The 21526-nt window shown below is 46.4% G+C and overlaps 1 protein-coding gene across 1 annotated transcript in view; it reads right to left on the bottom strand.

Moving 5' to 3' along the window:
* Positions 1–21526, bottom strand: part of pax5 (paired box 5) — a 314658-nt gene that overhangs the window by 89908 nt on the left and 203224 nt on the right. The window contains exon 7 of the mRNA XM_070900982.1: positions 19441–19564. Within this exon, the coding sequence (XP_070757083.1) occupies positions 19441–19564 (124 nt within the window). The remainder of the gene's footprint in view (positions 1–19440; positions 19565–21526) is intronic.

Here is a 21526-nt window from a genome sequence, read left to right as displayed (position 1 = left end):
CCTGGAGGCATAAGCTACCGGCTGTAATTGACCCTTGACATTGACGTGCTGCAACACACACCCGACACCATAGGATGACGCATCGCATGTTAACACAAGTTTCTTACATGGGTCGTATAGTGTTAACAGAGTGTTAGAACATAACAAATTGCGTGCTCTATTAAAAGCCCTTTCCTGGCTGTCCCCCCAGACCCATTCACGACCTTTGCGTAGGAGCAAGTGTAGCGGCTCTAGCAGCGTGTTCAATTTGGGAAGAAAGTTACCAAAATAGTTCAGGAGCCCCAGGAACGAATGCAGCTCCGTCGTGTTACGGGGTCTGGGTGCTCTCTGGATTGCTTCCGTCTTGGACGCAGTAGAGCTGATCCCATCTGCTGCTACCCTCATCCCCAGGAATTCTACCTCTGGAGCTAGGAAGACGCACTTCGCCTTTTTCAGTCTCAGCCCTACCCGGTCCAGCCTGCGTAGCACCTCCTCCAGGTTGTGGAGGTGTTTTTCAGTATCGTAACCCGTGATGAGGATGTCGTCCTGAAAAACCACTTTCCCTGGAATCGACTTGGGGAGGCTTTCCATATTTCGTTGGAAGATCGCGGCGGCCGAGCGAATCCCGAACGGACATCTGTTGTACTCAAACAACCCCTTGTGTGTCGTGATGGTGGTCAGCTTCTTCAACTCACTCGCCAGCTCTTGAGTCATATAAGCTGAGGTCAGGTCCAATTTTGAAAAAAGTTTGTCACCGGATAGCGTCGCAAAGAGGTCCTCCACTCTCGGTAGCGGGTACTGGTCTTGGAGTGACACCCGATTGATGGTGGCCTTGTAATCACCACATATCCTGACCGACCCATCCGCCTTGAGCACCGGCACAATCGGGCTCGCCCAGTCACTGAATTCGACTGGTGAGATGATGCCTTCCCACATCATGTACGGCACCGCTCTGGCCTTGTGGTGTACTGGCCTGGCGTCCGGGTTTATGTGAATCACTACCTTGGCCCCCATGAAAGTGCCGATACCAGGTTGAAATAGTGAGTTAAATTTGTCCAGGATCTGTGAGCATGATACTCGCTCCACAGTGGAAATTGCATTGACATCGCCTCATTTCCAGTTCATGACAGCAAGCCAACTCCTCCCCAGTAGTGCGGGACCGTTCCCTGGGACATTCCAGAGTGGCAACCTGTTCTCCGAATCTTTGTGGGTCACGACTACAGTGGCGCTGCCTAGCACCGGAATGATCTGCTTTGTGTAAGTCCGTAGCTGTGCGTCAATCGCCGATAATTTTGGCCTCCTGTCCTTGGACGCCCACAACTTTTCGAACTGTTTGGCACCCATCAGGGACTGGCTGGCCCCGGTGTCTAGCTCCATTGATACTGGGATGCCATTGAGGAGCACTTTCATCATTATCGGTGGCGTCCTGGTGTATGAACTGTATACGTGCTCCACATGAACTCGCTGAACTTCAGCTTCCAGCGATTTCCCCCAGCGTTCATTTCTGCAATTTCTGCAGGTATTTTGCTCATCTCTGAAAACTCCGGCTGAGTGTGTGCCTCCACGCCTCCAGCATGAGTTGCTGTTGGAAACAAAAGGTCCCTTGCCAGTCGATCGTCCCTGACTGCCCCTGTGACTATCCTTGAGTGCGCCATTAACAGGTGTTACTGGCCGCATTGTCCCTTGCAATGGCGTGAATCGCCGTTCAGCTTGCCATTGTCTCTGTCGAACTCCCCCTCTGGGTTCGACTACATGTTGGGGCATGCCTGATTGCCCCTGTCTGCCTGGAGAACTGTGTGCTGCTTTAACAATGTTGAATCTCTGTCCCAACCATTCCTTAACACATTACCTCTCGTCTGTTCTGCTAGTGGCCATGCTCGCGAGGTTTAAATCCCAGTTTCTCGTCGCCATTGATAGGTCCTTACTATACAGTATAAATGCACACGAGACCCATGCTTGAGAGAAGGTCAGTCTGTGACCTGTCCTTTGTTCCTTAGCACTCCAAGTGATGAAGGTGGATGGAGCTTCCCCTTTTGTACCTGAAGGCCCAGGTTAGGAGTGTCTCCCACCTAGTGGTCATTGTTCTCACAGTGTACAACTTAGGTCAGATTATACATGGTTTACAATGCTGGTTGAATACATGACACTTTCTCTGCCTGCTTTATGACAGAAACCAAAGTTAAAAGTGCTGCTCCAATAAAGTGCATGCAACATCCAGCTATGTGTTATTTCAAAGTTACTGATCAGATGAAAAGGAAAGATGGGCGAGGACAGATTTCTTCTGTGTATCAGGTTTAGTGAAATCATAAGCCCACTCTTCATAATTCATAAGAGCATAAGAACATAAGAAATAGGAGCAGAAGTCTCGGGCCCGGCCCGTTCAGCCTCCTTCCCCCTTCTCCTTTCCCCCCCCCCCGCCATCTCCTTCCCCCCCCCATCTCCCCTTCTCCCCCCCTCCCCTTCCTCCCCCTCTCCCCCCCTCCCCCTTCTCCCCCATCCCTCCCCCTTCTCCCCCATCCCTCCCCTTCCCTCCCTCTGCTCCCCCCCTCTCTCCCTCTACCCCACTCCTCTCCCTCCCCTCGCTGTCAGAAACACAGACACTGACAGACAGAGAGATAGAGACACAGACAGACAGACAGAGAGATAGAGACACTGACAGAGACACACTGAGGGGGGGGGCATCCCAGCACGCTGTTGGAGGGCTCCCAGTGCTGCAGTCGGTAAGTAGAAAATGTTTTATTTATTGATTTTTTTTAAAAATTATTTCTTATTAATTTTTTTTGATTGATTTATTGGTTGATTTATTGATGTATTTATCATTTATTATTGATGATGGCTCTTTATTTGTAAAACTGTTTGTAAACTTCCCTTTAAACCCCCCCCACCCCCATCATTCCCTACGCCTGATTTGTAACCTATGCCTGATTTTCTAAAGTGTAGACAAGGTTTTTTCGACCGTACAAAAATCTTCACTTACTCCATTCTAAGTTAGTTTGGAGTAAGTTTTCACTGACGAAACTTTGAAAACAGGAGTAAGTGGCCGGACACGCCCCCTTTTGAAAAAAAAATTCTGTTCCAAAGTGAAACTGTTCTAACTGACTAGAACTGGAGCAAACTAAATGACGAGAATTCCAATTTCTAAGATACTCCGTTCTACACCAGTTGCTCCTAAAAATCAGGAGCAAATCATGTGGAAACTTGGGGCCATTATTCCATCTGCCATGTTCTTGCCCATTCATTTAATCTGTCTATAGTCTATATCCCTTTGTAGCCTATTTGCATCCTCCTCACAACTTACTTTCCTACTTAGTTTTGTATCGTCAGCAAACGTGGATAGGTTACACTTGGTCCCCTCATCTATGTAATTAATAGATTATAAATAGCTGAGGCCCAAGCACTGATCCCTGCGGCACCCCACAAGTTACAGCCTGCCAACCTGAAAATGACTCGTTTATCCTGACTCTGTATTCTGTCCATTAACCAATCCTCAATCCATGCTAATATATTACCCCAATCCCATGAGCCCTAATTTTGTGTAATAACCTCTTGCATGGCATCTTATCGATGCTTTTTGAAAATCCAAATAAATTACATCCACTGGTTCCACCTTATCTACCCTGCTAGTTACAACTTCAAGAAACTCTTAACAGATTTGTCAAACATTATTTCCCTTTCATAAATCCGTGTTAACTCTGTCCAATCATATTATGATTTTCTAAGTGCCCTATTACCACATCCCTATTAATAGATTCTAGCATTGTCCCCATTACTGATGTCAGGCTAACTGGTCCAGAGTTTCATCAAGTATCTAATAAAATAGTGAAGCAGACTGGCTGAACAGAAAACATCGTGGGAATTATAACAGTAAAACATCTTCAAGCTACTCGAGTTGTCTATAATTAAAGCTAGCACTGCTGTCATATCACTGTCAAAAATCTTGAGCTACAGTGTTGGGTTCTTCCTGAAGGAAAATCTCTCGTCCGAAGAGGGAGATGAGATGATGTCATGCACAAGTAGCACAGTGATGTGTTCCAAGCTTGATCAATATCAGCACATCATTTGTTTGTAAAGAAACAAACCAGGGTTTGCTAGCTTTTCCCCACCAGACGATGCCAGTTTTGGCCCCTGGTCTGAGCTGAGTTAGCTGATCTCAGATGGGCAGCAGTTAAAGCTCTACAATTGATTACAGTGATCCTAGGCTTGGGAGTCAAAAATCAGCTAGAATTCCTGCTAACCAGGTAATTCTGGAAAGTGCAGGTGCATGAAAGTCAGGTGAAAGCAAGATCAGTTGTGATTCCCTCCATGGTTAAATAGCCAGACATGAAAACAAGGCATTATAAAGCTGTCCGTAGAACCTTGCATCATCGATATCAACCAATATCACTAAAACACATTGGGGCCATAATTGTTCCCCTCCTTAAGCTCTATTACCACCTCTAAGAGGCGGCGATGGAGCGGATAGGCCTTACCAATCGGGGGCAGATGGTCCTATATTGCCCTTGGGCTGGGAGCGGCAGGAACGGGTTTCCACGCCCCCCTGCGTTGCCGCCCCTTCGGGCATGCGCCGACCTTCTTTCGACCAGCATGACCACCTTTCCGACCCCTGCAGGAAATTGCCCCCTCGGAAATTGCCCCGTGTGGAATTGCCCCATGGAAGTGGCGCTGCCGCCCAGTCGGTGCAACTGACAGCTTTCCCCGGTTGGGAAACTGTGTGTGGCTGGGCGGCGCGTCCGCCCTTAAAGGGGAGAGCGCACTGCTCTGGATGCCATCTTATTTTAATTGTCAGCCAGCTGCCAGGTCGGCCCGACAATGGTGGCCACGGGTTTGGCCGGGCCACCAATAGGCAGCCTGGCACCCCCTCTTGGATACCGAGGCCCAGCCGAAACCCTCCCTGGTGGTACTGTGGGCCTAACTAAACCACATACAGAGCTCGCAGTGGCCTTCCCCTTTAACTGAAGGGGAGGGATGTTGTGACGCGTCAGCGCGGTGCTGATTACTTGGGAGTGACGAGCACCCGCTGAAGGGCATTTCCGCCCCTCAGCACCATCCCAACCGGAAATAATTGCCAAGGAGGCGAATATCGATCCAATCTCCGCCTGATAGATTGGAGCAGAGAAAACCCTAAGGAATCGGTGAGTGCGCTTACTTTTTGGTCGGGGGATAATTTCGGCCCCATTATCTGTTCATTATCTCATTGCCGTTTGTGGGATCGTACTGTGCGTAAATTGGCTGCCACATTTCCCACATTACAACAGTGATTACACACACAAAAATATTTAAATGGCTGTAAAGCGCTTTTGGACATCCCGAGATGGTTTTGTCTTTCATGATCAGTCTTTTCTGGTTCTTGCACCTTCCCAATTTCTTTACTGGTTTTCACATATATTTCCAAGTGTGCAGTCGACTGCAAGTGTGGTAAGAAAATGTATGGAAACAATGAATCTTTTCATACATCTCCTGGTGTGGCCTTATTCTTTGATCCAACATAATATAACATTTAGAACTTGCTGTTTCTCTGTCCTTTCAAACAATGTTTTTTATTTGCCTCCTCTTTCTCTCTCTTATGTAAAATGACATACAATCTCATCTGTCCTCTCGACACTGTTATATTTTGTGCTGTAAATATTACACAAATGAACCTATTTGCAGCATCACATGCACTAACCTTACCAGACTGTTATCTATGCTGCTAATTCTGCACGTGTCCGCTCGTGTTTTGTTCACTTGACCAGTGGGGTAATGAGGAGCATCTGAGTTGTCACTAGTGATTGTCATAGAAACCATTTCAGACGGTTAAAAACATAATGAATTAACAATCACAAAATAGGACATTTGGAGGACACCGTTTTTTGAAATGCCCTAAACACATAACATTCCTTCTACTGAAAATATTTTTTGTAGAGCCTTTTTTATATAGATCACCACATTTTTTCATAAAAAGAAAAACAGATAAAAATGAAAACTTTCTAATGAAGCTGAAAAGGACATCAGGGAAACGGAGCAGAGGACCAGTGGGAATAGCAGACAGTGTTCATTGGATGAAGCATGTCGAAGGAGAAATGGGTCAAAAGGTAGGTCATCGGAGGAGTTATTGCTTTGAGATAAATGGTCTCATTGCAACCATGCTGGCATGGATCCCAGATGGAAAACCAGCTCGAAGCACAGTAACTTTCTGAGCATAATTACATTTTTATCTGGTTTTAACTTTTCACAGGTTAGTAAACGGGATTTGTGCTATTATTTTTTAAACAGAGAAGGGTGTAACATTTTGCAGAAGGTGACTTTGAATCAAGGAGTTATTAGAGAAAATATACAGAGTGACGGGCTGTTAGTGCGAGAAAATATCTTTCTGTTTTGTTAATTAAATGTTGAAGGTCAAGCCTTTAATCAAAGTGCAGTAGAGGTTATTGCTGAAAGCATGTTGGACAATTGAAATTTATTGCTGTTGCATTAAGAAACAACTAGTAATGAAGACAATTCAAAAGTTCGTCTGCTTTGTCATTTTTGTTGTCAGGTTATAATGATCTGCGATACACTGTTCAAAGTAACCATTTAATGCTGCTCTCTTGTAAAGACTACAGGTATTACTAAATTGCCTGTTGTGTTGACTATGCTCAATTAAATAATATGTATCTTTTATATTTAGGATGCTGGCAGAGTTGGGAAGACAGATTTCAGAAATCTGCTCCACGGGGCCATCTAGTGGCCAAGGCGTGTAACTGCATTGTGACAGTTGACATGGCAGAATTGAATGGGAAATCTTGACAAAAAAGGCAAAAATTGTGACAACGGGAAGTAAGGTTTGTGGACAGCAAGTTCAGCCATAGGCAAGGTTTTTAAATCATTTATACATTTACACAATACAAGCTCCTGCGTGGGATCAAGCCTGCTACCCTCCACACACCATGGGGCACATTTTACGAATATGAATCCCTGACACACAGCTTCCCGCTCCAGGGACACATATCGGCAATTCAAGTGGGGAGGTCAGTGGGCCCCACAGGATGTGGTACATTAATAGACGGAAATTCCTGTGCAGCCAGTTGCACTCGGAGCCAGAATTCTTGCTATACAGTTGTAATGTATGAAGATGTCTCCGCAAGATCCTATAAATCCTCTAGGAGGACAGACGCACCAACATCAGCGTCCTCAGCCAGGCCAACATCCCCAGCATTGAAGCACTGACCACACTCGACCAGCTCCACTGGGCAGACCACATTGTTCGCATGCCTGACACAAGACTCCCAAAGCAAGCGCTCTACTCGGAACTCCTTCACAGCAAACGAGCCCCAGGTGGGCAGAGGAAACGTTACAAGGACACCCTCAAAGCCTCCCTGATAAAGTGCAACATCCCCACCGACACCTGGGAGTCCCTGGCCAAAGACCACCCTAAGTGGGGGAAGTGCACCCGGGAGGGTGCTGAGCACCTCGAGTCTCATCGCCGAGAGCATGCAGAAAACAAGCACAGGCAGCGGAAAGAGCGTGCGAAAAACCAGTCCCACCCACCCCTTCCCTCAATGACTATCTGTCCCACCTGTGACAGAGTCTGTGGTTCTCGTATTGGACTGTTCAGCCACCTAAGAACTCATGTTAAGAGTGGAAGCAAGTTTTCCTCGATTCTGAGGGACTGCCTATGATGCTGATGAAGCTGCATGCCAAGAGCATGCATACATAACAGATACCCTCATGTACAACCTGTCCTATCGTGGACACTACTGTGCCTACTTAAATCGCTTGAGATACTTCGGTTAAAACACGCCAAACATTGACAGCAAAACAGCTGTATTGCTTCCCCGGTCAATCTTTCCTGTCCGAGATTTCGACTGAATGACAACCCAACCCCACAGAGCTCGTTTTCAGCCAATGAAATCCCTTTGCCTTAAAAAAAAGTGCGTCCAAATGATATAGCAGTTGCCCGGAAGGAGAGGAAAGGAAAGTAAAAGATTTTAAAGGTCCATTTATTTTAAAAGGAAAAAGGGTTAGAGTGTTGCCCCATTTGCTCAGTAAACTTATCCAGGGAGCAGCTGAGTCACAAGGACCAGGTAGGTCGCAGGCTTCAGCCTCGGTCGGTGCAGTGTCTGCTGAACTCAGCTGGACCTGCAATAGGGGCTGTACAGCTGATCTCAGCACCCTGGGTTAGGGAAGGAAGCACTGGCTTCAGTCCTGTTCCTGACCAATAGCCAGGGCCCCGCTGGTAAAAGCACAGGACATTGTGTTGGGACAGAGTTAGGCCTGGCTGTGATGGCACCTGCAGCCAAATAGCCTACCGATACTCACTGTTATATGTAAATAGCAGTCACTTGGCTGAGGTGCCTTGGACTTGTGGAACCATACCCAGCAAAAAGCAACTGGTGGGGCAGGAGTGAGTCTAGAAGTGGGGATACGGTACATTATGTACGGGATTAATCTCCAGACCAGTCTGTGGATGTGCTCCCACAGATAGTGTTGATCTTGGCACTTTATTTGGTGCATTTTCCAACATTTTGGAGCAGACCTTTATTAAATAAATAAATATTTGGCCATGTTTACACTACTTTGTGAGAGGACATATCCCACTGAGCTGAACTGAAAACTACTAACGCTATTAACAGTGTACCTGCTTCTCAACTTTCACTTTAAAGAGAAAGCCGAGAAACAATCTGGTTGTCGCATTTCCTACATTGCAACAGTAACTACACTTCAAAAAAAAATTGACTATAAAGAGCTTTGGACATCCAGTGGTTGTAAAAGCTGCTATATAAATGCAAGTTTTTCTTTCTTTAAAGTCCACCATCACCACCTTCTCAGGGCAACTAGAGCTGGGCTAATCCAGAGATTAGGGCCCAGATGGCCAAAGACACGTATAAGTAAGTATATATTCAGGTCAGTAAGATTGTAAAGGTCTCTCTGTAGATTGACAGCTGCTTGTAAATTCCTGGCCACTACACAAAGTCAGAAAAAAACAGTAGATGATTGGCATCCTTTTAAATACTTTTGACAGTTTGAAGTATGACATCCTGAAGTGTCAAAATACATAGAATCTACAGAAACAGGCCCTGCGGCCCAACTGGTCGATGTCATTGTTTATACTCCACACAAACCTCCTCCCACTCTAAATACCACTTCCCACTCTGCCCGCCCCACGCCCCCCACCCCCTCCCCATACCCCTCCCCTTGAATGTGCCAATGCCATCTGCCTCCACCACTCCCAGTGGCAGCGAGTTCCACATTTTCCACACTCTCTGTAAAGAAACTAATTGGACCACAGGTAAACTAATGATTCTGCCAACAGAACTGTGCCGCCACGGAGAAAAATCAGCTGGAACCTTAGATGATAGTGAGTGAGACTTTGGCTCAGTAGTAGAATTCCCAACTTCTGAGTAAGATAATGAAGAGTTCGCGCCCCACCCCTGATAGTCCCAGCAAATGGAATATGGTCTCAATACTGGGTTGATGTCCAGTGGGTGACTCGCATCCAGACGCAGTGCCCACTGGCTCAGGGAGATTATTCCCACCCGAGTCAGAAGGGTTTGGTTCAGGCCCCACTCCAGACAACCCCGGCGAGCAAGGACTGGAACGCTGGCTCAGAATACTAGGTTGACATCCAGCGGAGGTACTTGCGTCTGATGGATGCATGTGCGCCCCCCCCCCCCACCCCCATTGTAAAGAGTAGGTGGGATTCTTTAGCCTTGGTAGCAACCCACGATGGAGAAGGTACTCCGAAGAAAAAACCATGAGGAAGGCAACAGAACACCACCTCAGCTACTCTTCGATAGTAAGTGGCTCAAGAATCTCACGTGTGAGGCTTGTTAGGATGCACGATTTCCCCTTTACTATTGTATGTACACAACTAATAACCATCATTACGCACAATAACCGTCATTATGCAAATTGATGCATAGGAAAGCTAATAGAGGGATATGCAGTTATATTATAGTTATATGACAGTGAAAATCTATGTTGCAAGTTAATTATGCCCCAAAACAAGCTGCAGTGACCACTTTCTCTTGTTCATTCACAGCGTTCATTATAACAATGAGTTAATGTCTTGGCAGGTGAATTCTGAAGACCCAGTCAGCTCCAACATACTATCTCCCTCAGTAAGTCGATGGAAACAGTTCAGAAGATCGAACAACTATCAACAAAGTACATTTTTTTTTCAAAGCCATAAAGCTCTTGTGTCAGATTTCACTAAGCTCAGAAGTTTCTTCTGCGTGTTTCTGAGCAGCCAGTCGACAGTTTGATCTGGTTGGTCCCTGGTTCTTAATGCAAACTGACTCCTAGGCCAGTTAAACTCCAAGCTGGCTGTGGGGTTGTCAATTTCCCCACCGCTGTATTGGAGAACACTGCTGAAGTGTCAATTTCATTGTCACTTTGTCCTTTCAAACTGACGGGACCGAGCTGAAGTCAGCACGCTAAGCCAGGGAACTGTATCTGGCAGTAATTAGTAACAATCAAGAGGCTGGGAGAGTGCTGACTGCAGCATTTGCACAGCATGCGGGTGTCATTGGCTTGCAAATGGAAGCAAAGCTTATGAATGCAGCAGGAACTAAAGGTTGTTTTGATTCAACCGATTGTGTATTTCTTTCATTCACTAGACAATAGCACAGGTTGAGACATTTGGTCATTTACAGATTTTTCGCCTCGTGCTAAAGCACAGCCTAAATTAAAATTTACAGGCCAAACATTAGCTGCTGGCACAACCTTCAGATTGGCTGAGCCCTTAAGCTTAAAGTTTTGAGTCTTTTATCTACTCCTCTGTGCATCTTTTGCAGTTACCGCACTATACCTGTCTGTGATTAACTGAGCGTGACCTAGTTTAGTATAATATTGCTTTACGTTATGACATTTTTACTTGCCGAAATTGGTGTTAACCAATTGGCATTAACGGCCTCAAAATGGGGTCAGCAGACCTATCGTCCCATTAGTGTCAACACTGCACGCGATGTCAGGCGTGAAACTTGCAGCATCAGATCTGCCGCTCATTATACACCCTGCTCAATTTTCTTTCCTATTGCCAATGCATAAGAGAATCATGGCGGGCTGTGTACCAGGTGGACGATCCACTCGTGCCCGCCTTATACCTCCACTGAAGTTGAAAGTTTTGCCTGCCATTTTTACAGGGGAGCCTTCTGCTGGCCGGAGGACTGCCCGCCTGTTTCAGGCGGTAATCTCCTTATAATATGCAACTTGAGATACTATGACATGCATAGAACCCCGATTGGCATTTTAACACAGAACCAGTGTGACCGTGTGCCGTATGCTTTCTGGCCAATTTCACTAGCGATAGAGCTGAAGAGGCCCCAGCAAAGTTATACATAATCTGAGCTGTTACTGTCCTTCCCCTCTCCACAATTGCAACCCATCGCCGGACTCACTGGTAGCACTACTAACAGCAGGGAAGGTTACCCTGCCACAAACGCACAGCTCCCCCCACTTCCCATCCCATCTCACTCCCCCGAGATTCCCTCGGAATAAGAGGAGGAATCAATATTACCGTGCAACAGAACCATGCTGGGGGACACTCCATAAATTTCCCAAATGACCATTTTGCCCCTGCACACTACCGCACGGACCTCCCAGGCACCCACACAGGGCATCACTAATCAGACACTGTGGGACCGAAATTGGTGAAGGGCAAGGGCCACCCAAGTGCTGCCCAAAGGACTGCCGCTGGCCGCCGAGATACCTGACGGTAACTCTGGGTGGGGTTTTCAGCAAAAAGGTCCTTGAAAGGGCGGCTGGCAGCAAAAGAGGGACTTTCGACATCAATCTGGGCGGCAGCGGGCGGGAGCTCTCATTCTCGGCGGCAAAAGCGCTTGCCGTCCAAGTGCCGCCGAGGATGGAGTCGGTCCCATGGAGCGTCGAAGAGCTGCAAAAAAAAAATCTATATTTTTTTTTAAAACATTGAAAGACTTTCAGAGGACCCCATCAAAGGAAGTCGCTGTAAAGAAAAAAGTTAAAATTGTTCACTAATCTTTTTTTTCAACTCTTCATACCTACCATCGGGGACAGACCAGCCTCCTCGCAGCGGTCCATCCCCGTTCTGTGCCGACTCCCGCCCGCACCGATCTGGCATCTCGGCAGGCGGGCGTCCACTTATGCCACTCAGCTGCCTGCTGACGTCAGCGGGCGGTTCTCCTCTCCCGCCCGCTCCAGCCCAAATCGAAACTGGCACTGGGCGCAGGAGGAATGTCGGCAGCAGTAAGGCCATCAATTTCACCCCCTTTATCTCTTGGACAACTGCCACTATTTTAACTGTATGATGAGAAAACAAAATCACGCAGAGCTAAATATATTAGAAGTGAATTCATTTTATTGTGTTTCCAGTGCTCACAATGTAATGTTCAATGAGTCTCGTTGGTACCTTTGCCCCTGGTGTCTCCGTGTTCCTCGTGGATGTTTACTGCTGCTGATTCCTTCTCACCTGAGGAAGCAGTGCTGGGGGATGGCAGGAAACCAACTATAGGGCTACAGGGATACTATGGTCCACAGTCTGCATCTGTGACCACTCCTGATCTAGCCTCAGTATTAAGGGTCTGATGCAATGGCAATGGGCTCAGTACTTTCAGAGGCTGTGCTTACTGGCACTTGCGTACAGCTAAGTGATGACACACAACTACTGCTAGCGTGAGTGCCACCCTGCCAAATGCCTGTGCTGCTCCACACATGTCACAGCTGGAAGTTAGGCCCTCAATTGATCTTTGTGGGCTTACAATGATGGGGCCTTGACCAACTGCTTAGTCCTTGCCTCCGACCTGCCAGCGAATGTTGAATCCAGCCATGACTGCATGTTCCAGCTTGGACTCCAAACCCCTCAAAGATGTGGTGGTAGCAATCATCAGAAATGCCCTGCAAAATTGAAGTGCAGAATCCACTGGTGTTGCCAAGTGCTTAACTGAAGATTGGAGACAGTGGTTTGTCCAACCTTAGCCTCCCACTGATGTAGATGTGGATCGAAAATATGCCTGCTGCTGAACCATGTTCCATTGGAAATCAACTTCAGTTACAAGATCCCCACATAGTTCAGGAGTTGCCCTGCACCTGATCAATCGGCACTTCAACTGTAGCATTTGGTGACTTACTCATGTTTCCTCCTCTGCTTCACTGTGGTATTCTCCTGCAGTGTGTGTATCTGTGCTTCAGGTTTGGATGGTGATGGTTGGTGCTTGGGTTGGTGGTGCTCTTTGTGTGTGCTGTATTGAACACAGAGTGCTCCTTGTTCTGTAAAGAGAGCACATGGAACATCATGAGTAAATAAGCACACTTATTCATTTGGATACTGTAAATACATTATGAACTGATATATATGCTTAAATATGGACACTTTCAGAAGATCTGGACAAATCTGAATATAAGATGCTGGTATCAGTAAAAGTGACTATGAAGTTGTCGGTTTGTCGTAAAAACTGGTTCACTAATGTCTTTTAGGGAAGGAAAATTGCCGTCCTCACCTAGTCTGGCCTATACGTGGCTCCAGTCCCACACCAACATAGTTGATGCTTAAGTACCCTGGAAAGCCAATCAATTGTATTAAATCGTGACAAGACTGTCCACCACTAGCTTCTCAATGGCAACTAGGGATGAGCAATAAATGCCAACCTTGTCAGCCACACCCACGTCCCAAAAATGAAGTTTAAAAAAATTCTCCAGTCTTTTGCCATAACTCCGAACCCTGACACGGCAGATCAGCCTCATGACTCTTCTCAGCTGTGCCTCCAACACTTGAATGTGTCCCTTGTGTCTCAGTGATCAAGGTAGGGTCTGACCGGAGCTCTATGTAGCTCAATATTCTACTGGTTTTGCTGATTGCTGCTCTGCATTGGTTGCACTTATATATTGTTGAGTTTCCCAGACTCCTTGGTTTTTTTCGACTTCACCCTTAGATATTTCAATACCATGCAATACACATTGCCCATTTTTTCTTTCTATATATGTATTACATTTACATTTGTATGTATTACATTTTATCTTCCATTGTTCTAGCGATTTGCATACTTTGTCCAACTCACTCTGTAATATTGCTGTAACTTACAGTACAAATCATTGAATATATTATTATGGTAATTGCTAATATCTCTGCAAACCCTTCCAATTTCTACAGAATACCTTCCGTACTCTCCATCCCAAATAATTCAACCATTGCTTCCTCATATAAAGTGTGTTCCTGCTCATCTCACCCACCATCTGTTCTGGTTATCTGCCTACTTTGTCTTTAAACACAAGAGCAGTGGAGATTGAGACGGTGATTTGGCCCATGGAAACTCCTTCATAACATACACCTCTTTCCTATCACGGCCTGTTTCAATTTCTACTACATGACTTGGTACATCATTGCTAACATTTGTCTGTGTGTTCATGCAACATTTTGGTCTATACTGTTAACAACCATGACTTTCTTTGATAACCGTTTATGTCCTCTGCTGATACTCCGCATTCATGCCTTACCTTTGTGCTTTCTTTAAGTTGCTTCAGTTCTTGCAAACCTCCACCAGGTCCTCCTGATCATAAACACTCTTTCTGGGATGAGTTGACATCCTGGCCATCTCCTTTGCATATTTTGGGGGCTCTCGTTACCCCCCAATAATTAGTGGTAATGCTGCCTTACTGTGGTTACCTGGGCATCCGGGACTTGGTCTCTAAATCAGACTTTGCTCCCAGTTCACCGTGCCATTCTTCTCCATACCTGGTTTAATGAACTTTGACTCTCATGCTGCTTAAAAGGCTCATTAGCTGCTTGAAGAGCATTAAAAAGGTTCATTTTTACAGGTTGCTGTAATTTTGCATTTCCGCTCATGAAACTGCATTCTCAGGAGTTGCATGTTATCAAATTGTTCATTCCTGTCACTTCAATATCATAATTCACACAGAAAATTAAGCATCCCTCCCATTTTTTTCAAATCATGGAAAATATAGTCCAGTGTTTTTGTTCCCTCTCTAAAAAAGAACTCGCATATATATATTTTTAAAACCCTCTCTATGCCATACATTTGGTACCAAATGGAGTTTACTGTATTAACATTACTGGAGTGAATGAGGCTCTCGATATAATGCAGATAATCCCACAAGTGGCTTTTTCAATGCATTTTCACATATTGTGTCAGTGATTCTTAACGAGCTGTCCGTCAGTTTGATGTCTGTGACAACAAGCCTGCTGTTAGCACAGTCCATAATAATTGTGACCGGCCAATCAGACGAGGCACAGGTAACAACCACTTATTAAACCTGCGTAAATAGGTTGTGCTTTTTCCAGAAACGCAAGAGAGACCAAATGCCCGAGGCTTTCATCCTTACACCTGTCTTAGGTTTACTCCCTTCAAATTAGAATAGGGAGTGGATGCAGCATACCTGAGCTGAACACAGATCAACAACAAAAATAACTTGCATTTATATAGCACCTTTAAAGTAGTAAAACATCCCAAGGTGTCTCTCAGGAATGTTATCAGACAAAAATTAACATCGAGTCAAAGGAGGAAGCAATAGGACAGTTGGCCAAAAGCTTGGTCGAAGAGGTAGGGTTTAAAAAGGAGAGAGGTGGAGAGGTTTAGGGAGGGAGTTCCAGAGCTTAGCACCTAGACGACTGAAGGCACGGCTGCCAATGGTGGGGTGAAAATAGTGGGAGATGGACAAGAGGCCAGAGTTAGAGAAGCACAGAGTTCCAAGGCACATCAGGTACTGTTAGTGCAAACAAAGACTGCGGCTAACACAACCGCACATCGATTCCTCCTCTGAGTAATTTAAAGATGCAAAATGTGTGAAACATTTTAACCTACTTACAGCCTTAACACATAACAGTCCCATCATTACTTCATTCTGACAAACATTGAACATGCTTCACAGACAATATACTTTTGACTACACAGTAAACTTTGTGGAAATATATCACAAAGATATTTTGAATCACTGCAGCATATTTTCTTAATCCAGTTTATGAATTTTCTTCGTCCAGTTTATTAATTGTCCCTTTATTACAGAAACTTTTAGATCATCTTTGCACTGATCAAGTTTTAATCAGATAAAAGGTACCACACTACTGTGTACATTATACCCATGTGGCACTACCACCGGGTCTACTAGAAGTTTTATGGTTGAGATTTGATAATAATGTAATTCCAGATTCTGTAAAGTAGTATACACCTAGCGTGAAACACACAAACATTTTCACAAATTATTCCCCTCTCTATCCACAAGTTCAGCTATAAGAGTACTTGCCTGGCGTGTGTTTGTGGTGTGTGGTGTGTGGTGTGTGGGTGGTTGGTGTGTGTGTGGTTGGTGTGTGTGTGGTTGGTATGTGTGTGGTTGGTGTGTGTGTGTGTGATGTGTGTGCATGGTGTGTGTGCATGGTGTGTGTGTGTGGTGTGTGTGCGTGTGGTTGGTGTGTGTGTGGTTGGTGTGTGCGTGGTTGGTCTGTGCGTGGTTGGTCTGTGCGTGGTTGGTCTGTGTGCGTGGTGTGTGGGCGTGGTGTGTGTGTGTGGTGTGTGTGTGTGTGCGTGGTGTGTGTGCGTGGTGTGTGTGCGTGGTATGTGCGTGGGCGTGGTGTGTGCATGGGCGTGGTGTGGGCGTGGTGTGTGCGTGGGGGAGGTGCGCGCGGGGGGGCGCGTGTGGGGGGCGCGTGTGGGGGGAGCGCGCATGTGGGGGGGGGTTGTCGGGAGGGGGGTGTGCAGGGGGGAGTGGGGGGGGAGTATGTGTGTGGGGGGTGTGGGTGTGGCGGGGGTGCGCAGGGGTGTGTGTGTGGGGGGGGGTGCGCAGGGGTGTGTGTGTGCAGGTGTTTGTGTACGGGGGGGGTGTGGGGGGGGTGCGGGTGTGTGCACGCGGGGGGATGTGGGGGGGGTTGTGTGGGGGGGTTGTGCGGGGGTGTGTGTGTGCAGGTGTTTGTGTGCGGGAGGGGTGTGTGCGCGGGGGCGGTGTGGGGGGGGTGCATGGGGGGGTGCGGGTGTGTGCGCGCGGGGGGATGTGGGGGGGGTTGTGTGGGAGGGTTGTGCAGGGGAGTGTGTGTGCAGGTGTTTGTGTGCGGGGGGGGTTGTGCGCGCGGGGGCGGTGTGGGGGGGGTTGCGTGAGGGGGTTGCGCAGGGGTGTGTGTGTGCAGGTGTGTGCGCGCGGGTGAGGTGTGAGGGGCTGATTTTTCCATCTACAATATTTTTATAACTAATAAACAAAACTGTTCAAAGAAACGTTGGGCCAAATGGCCTCATTCTGTGCCATTATTCTTCTATGATTCTATGATTGTATGAAAATGAAAAAAAAAACACAATTTTTTTTTTAAATGTCGAAACGATTTTTCTCCTGGATTGCTCGCAGCAGCGTCCGGGAGATTAATCCAGGAAACTCCAGGACAATCCTGCAGGTTTGGCAACCCGAGTGAATGTGTCGGTGTGCACCTGCCCCATTCCCAAGGAACTGTAAGGAACACCGCACTGCAATTTGAAATTCTATGTCAAAGCCACGCATCCCCCCCCCCCCCGCAAATAAAAGGCAGAAGGACCAGGATAAATGTCAGTCACCAGTGTCCACCCATGTGGAGGCAATGAAACGGTTGCCATGGTGAGAGCTACTGCATGGTCCTCATTTAAATATTCAAATGAAGACATGTTGCATACTCTGTTGCATACAGCGGGGCAGGCTCAAATGGCTTACTCCTGCTCCTAATTCTTATGTTCTTTACTGGGGCGCACAATAAGCAAATGAGACCTGTATGCACTTGTACACACAGCTCGGTGCATGCAGCTCGACAGGTGCAGCATACGGGGACGAAATGGGACAAAATTCTAGTTCTGGAACAACAACAACAACTTGTATTTATATAGGGCCTTAACGTAGTGAAACCTCCGAAGGCGCTTCACAGGAGTATTATGAGATAACAAATTTGACACCGAGCTGCTTAAGTAGAAATGAGCACAGGTGACCAAAAGCTTGGTCAAAGAGGTATGTATTAAGGAGCGCTTTGAAGGAGGAAAGAGAGCTGAAGAGGTGGAGAGGTTTAGGCAGGGAGTTCCAGAGCTTGGGGCCTAGGCAACAGAAGGCATGGCCACCAATGGTTGAGCAATTATAAATCAGGGCTGCTCAAGAGGGCAGAATTAGAGGAGCGCAGACATCCCAGGGGATGGTGGGGCTGGAGCAGAGTACAGAGATGGGGAGGGACGAGGCCATGGAGGGATTTGAAAATAAGGATGAGAATTTTGAAATCGAGTCATTGCTTAACCGGAAGCCAATGTAGGTCAGCGAGCACAGGGGTGATGGGTGAGCGGGACTTGGTGCAAGTTAGGACATGGGCAGCCGAGTTTTGGATCACCTCTAGTTAACGTAGGGTAGAATGTGGGAGGTCAGTCAGGAGTGCATTGGAATAGTTCAGTCCAGAGGTAACAAAAGCATGGATGAGGGCTTCAGCAGCGGATGCGCTAAGGCAAGGGCAGAACGGGCAATGTTACGGAGGTGGAAATAGGCGGTTTTAGTTATGCTGCGGATATGTGGTCGAAAGCTAATTTCAGGGTCAAATATGACATCAATGTAGCGAACAGTCTGGTTCAGCCTCAGACAGAAGTTGGGGAGATGGATGGAGTCAGTGGCTAGGGAATGGAGTTTGTGGTGGGGACCGAAAATAATGGCTTCGGTCTTCCCAATATTCAATTGCAGAAAATTTCTGCTCATCCAGAGCTGGATGTCGGACGAGCAGTCCATGGAGGGGGTGAGAGAAATGGTAGTGAGGTAGAGCTGGGTGTCATCAACGTACTGATAGGGTAGGGCATGTGGAGTCTGACACGTATTTTCAGATGATGTCGCCAAGGTGCGCGTGTAGATGAAAAATAGGAGGGGGCCAAGGATAGATCCTTGGGGGACACCAGAGGTAACAATTCCCGAGCGGGAAGAGAAGCCGTTGCAGGTGATTCTCTGGCTACGATTAGATAAATAAGAATGGAACCAGGTGATTGCAGTCCCACCCAGCTGGATGACAGTGGAGGCACATTGGAGAAGGATGGAGTGGTCAACCGTGTCAAAGGCTGCAGACAAGTCAAGAAGGACGAGAAAGGATAGTTTGCCTTTGTCACAGTCACAAAGGATGTCATTGTGACTTTGATGAGAGCCGTTTCGGTACTGTGGCAGGCGCAGAAACCTAATTGGAGGGATTCAAACATGGAGTTCCGGGAAAGATGGGCATGGATTTGGGAGCGACAACACTTTCAAGGACTTGAGAGGAAAGGGAGGTTGGAGATGGGGTGGTAGTTTGCAAAGACGGAGGGGTCGAGGGTTGGGTTTTTTTGAGGAGAGGGATGATGATGGCAAATTTGAGGGAGAGGGGGACAGTACCTGAGAGAGAACTGTAGAATAATTCTTGCAAATGGAGCAACTTTTCCAAAAATGTGCAGTGGAAACAAGTCAGCAGTACTTCAATATTTTTATCAGAAAGCCAGATGACATCCTAAGAACAGTGTTGTGTAAGCACCTGGCAACAAAGACATGCTTCGTACCAAGACCAAACCCTCTTACCTGTTATAATAGGGTAAGATTGAGGTCCTGGGACACTGGCCCCTATGTCAGCTGGATTTGTTAGACTTGACTTCATATCTTCCAGTCCCCCAGCCAGTGATGCCATGGCGGAATACTCTGTATTCTGGAAATACAAGAAAACCTTGTTTGTAACTTCCCATGCAAGGTTTTTATTCTTCAATATACTCCCAGTAACACTACTCATAGCATTCAATTATCTGGAGATATTGGATTACAATAAACTAGGAACGGTGAAGCACAAGAGTGAAAATGCAAAGGAATAGCATGTCAACTAACTCAGCACAAACCAGAATGGAACCCGGGGTTCCCTTGGTCTGTAAGTCTCAGTAGCACACTGTGCAAGGGGGGAGGCGGAGCTGCATTTAGCTGCTGAACACCCAGGCACATATATGATTTTTAATCAGTTAGCTTTATCCTGAAGCGACAGTGCAGCATGCTACCTCACAGCTGTGGACACAAAGGAAAGGAAAGAATTTGCATTCATGTGGCGCCCTTCATCATCTCAGAGTGTCCCAAAGCACATTGCAGCCAATGAAGTACTTTTGAAGTGTAGTCGTTGTTGTAATGTAGGCAAGTTCAGCAACCAAATTGCACTAAACAGTCCATTAAAAATAATGCTCAGAGGGATTTGGATCCTCCACCAGATATTTGGCCTTTGGTTACGTAACCGCCTCTTCACTCACGCCTTGCCCCCCTCCTACAGCTGACCATGCAGCGAGGGTGAGGCGGGGTCAGGAGGAGCACAGGGACTGAGAGGATCCTTCTAATTGTGCACACATTTCCATGGTGCAACGGATGTAGGGTACCCTGGGACGAGGCTGCAATAGATCAGACCAGGAGGAGGCAGATCAACAGGTGGGAACTGGCAACCACAGATCACAAGTCAAAGCTTAGGCGCAGATGGAGAGTCAGCTCCTTTCAAGACCCAAGAACCAAAAAAAAATGTAATTCAAAAATTATCTGACCGCTACCAGCCTAGGCCATTGCTTACTTCTCTTTCGGCAGACTGATACTGACTGAAAGCCCATCCAAGTGGCCAAGGTCATGGATAGAAACTCACATGGAAAGGCCTCAGAAATCAGTAGCAAACTCTGTGGGGATGGAGCAGAATGCAAACCCAGATCTCTGACAGAGAGGGGGCCACTGCAGACAAAAACTGTGGAAGATATTTACAACGGCCTATGGGTACATTAGTGGGTAGTTTTGTTACTTAGCTGATTTGTTAAGGCTTTTACCTTAAAGTGTTTAGCTGCCATTCAGTAATCACCAACTCAAGAAAAAAATTTGCAATTTCATTTGTTGGTATTGTGGTGACTGGTAGCCTTTTTTTTTACATGTCGGTGCTTTTTGATTGGCTCAACTATCCCACTGACTAAATGCAAACCAATCAGCTTGATTAATTTTGCAGATAGTGGTTATTTCAGCCAATCACAATTTTTGCCCATGGGCATGTGACATCTGGGAAGTGAGACACTAAAGAAGTACACATTAGTGTTTGAAAAGGAGAAACCAGTTTATATCCCTAAGGAGCAAGAGTTCAACTAAAGAGGTAAGAGACAACATAAAACTAAAAGAAAAAGCATACAAAAAGGCAAAAAATAGCACAGATCCTATTGAATGGGAAAGATACAAAAAACAGCAAAAGGTGACAAAGCAGATAGTAAGAGCTACAAAAAGGGAGTATGAAAAGAAACTTGCAAGGGATATCAAAATCAACACAAAATCTTTTTACAATTATATTAGGAAAAAGAGGGTGGTCAGGAACAATGTTTGCCCCTTGAAACCTAATAACAGTGACACTGTCAGTGAAAGTAAGGAAATGGCGAACATGTTGAATAGTTTGCATCAGTATTTACCATAGAAGCACACTGGAAATCTCAAGGGAACTAATAGTGAATCAGGGACAGGGGCGCAACAAAATGAACATAAGCAAAATAACAGTAATGAAGAAAATAATGGCACTAAAGAGTGACAAATCCCCAGGGCCAGATGGTTTCCATCCCAGGATTTTAAAGGAAGTAGGTGAGCACATTGCAGATGCCCCAACTATAATTCAGGAACCGTT

Source organism: Pristiophorus japonicus, chromosome 1 (genome assembly GCF_044704955.1).
Source record: "Pristiophorus japonicus isolate sPriJap1 chromosome 1, sPriJap1.hap1, whole genome shotgun sequence".
NCBI classification, from domain to species: domain Eukaryota; kingdom Metazoa; phylum Chordata; class Chondrichthyes; family Pristiophoridae; genus Pristiophorus; species Pristiophorus japonicus.
Note: the sequence above shows the minus strand (reverse complement) of the source record. Positions and strands in the feature narration are given on the sequence as shown.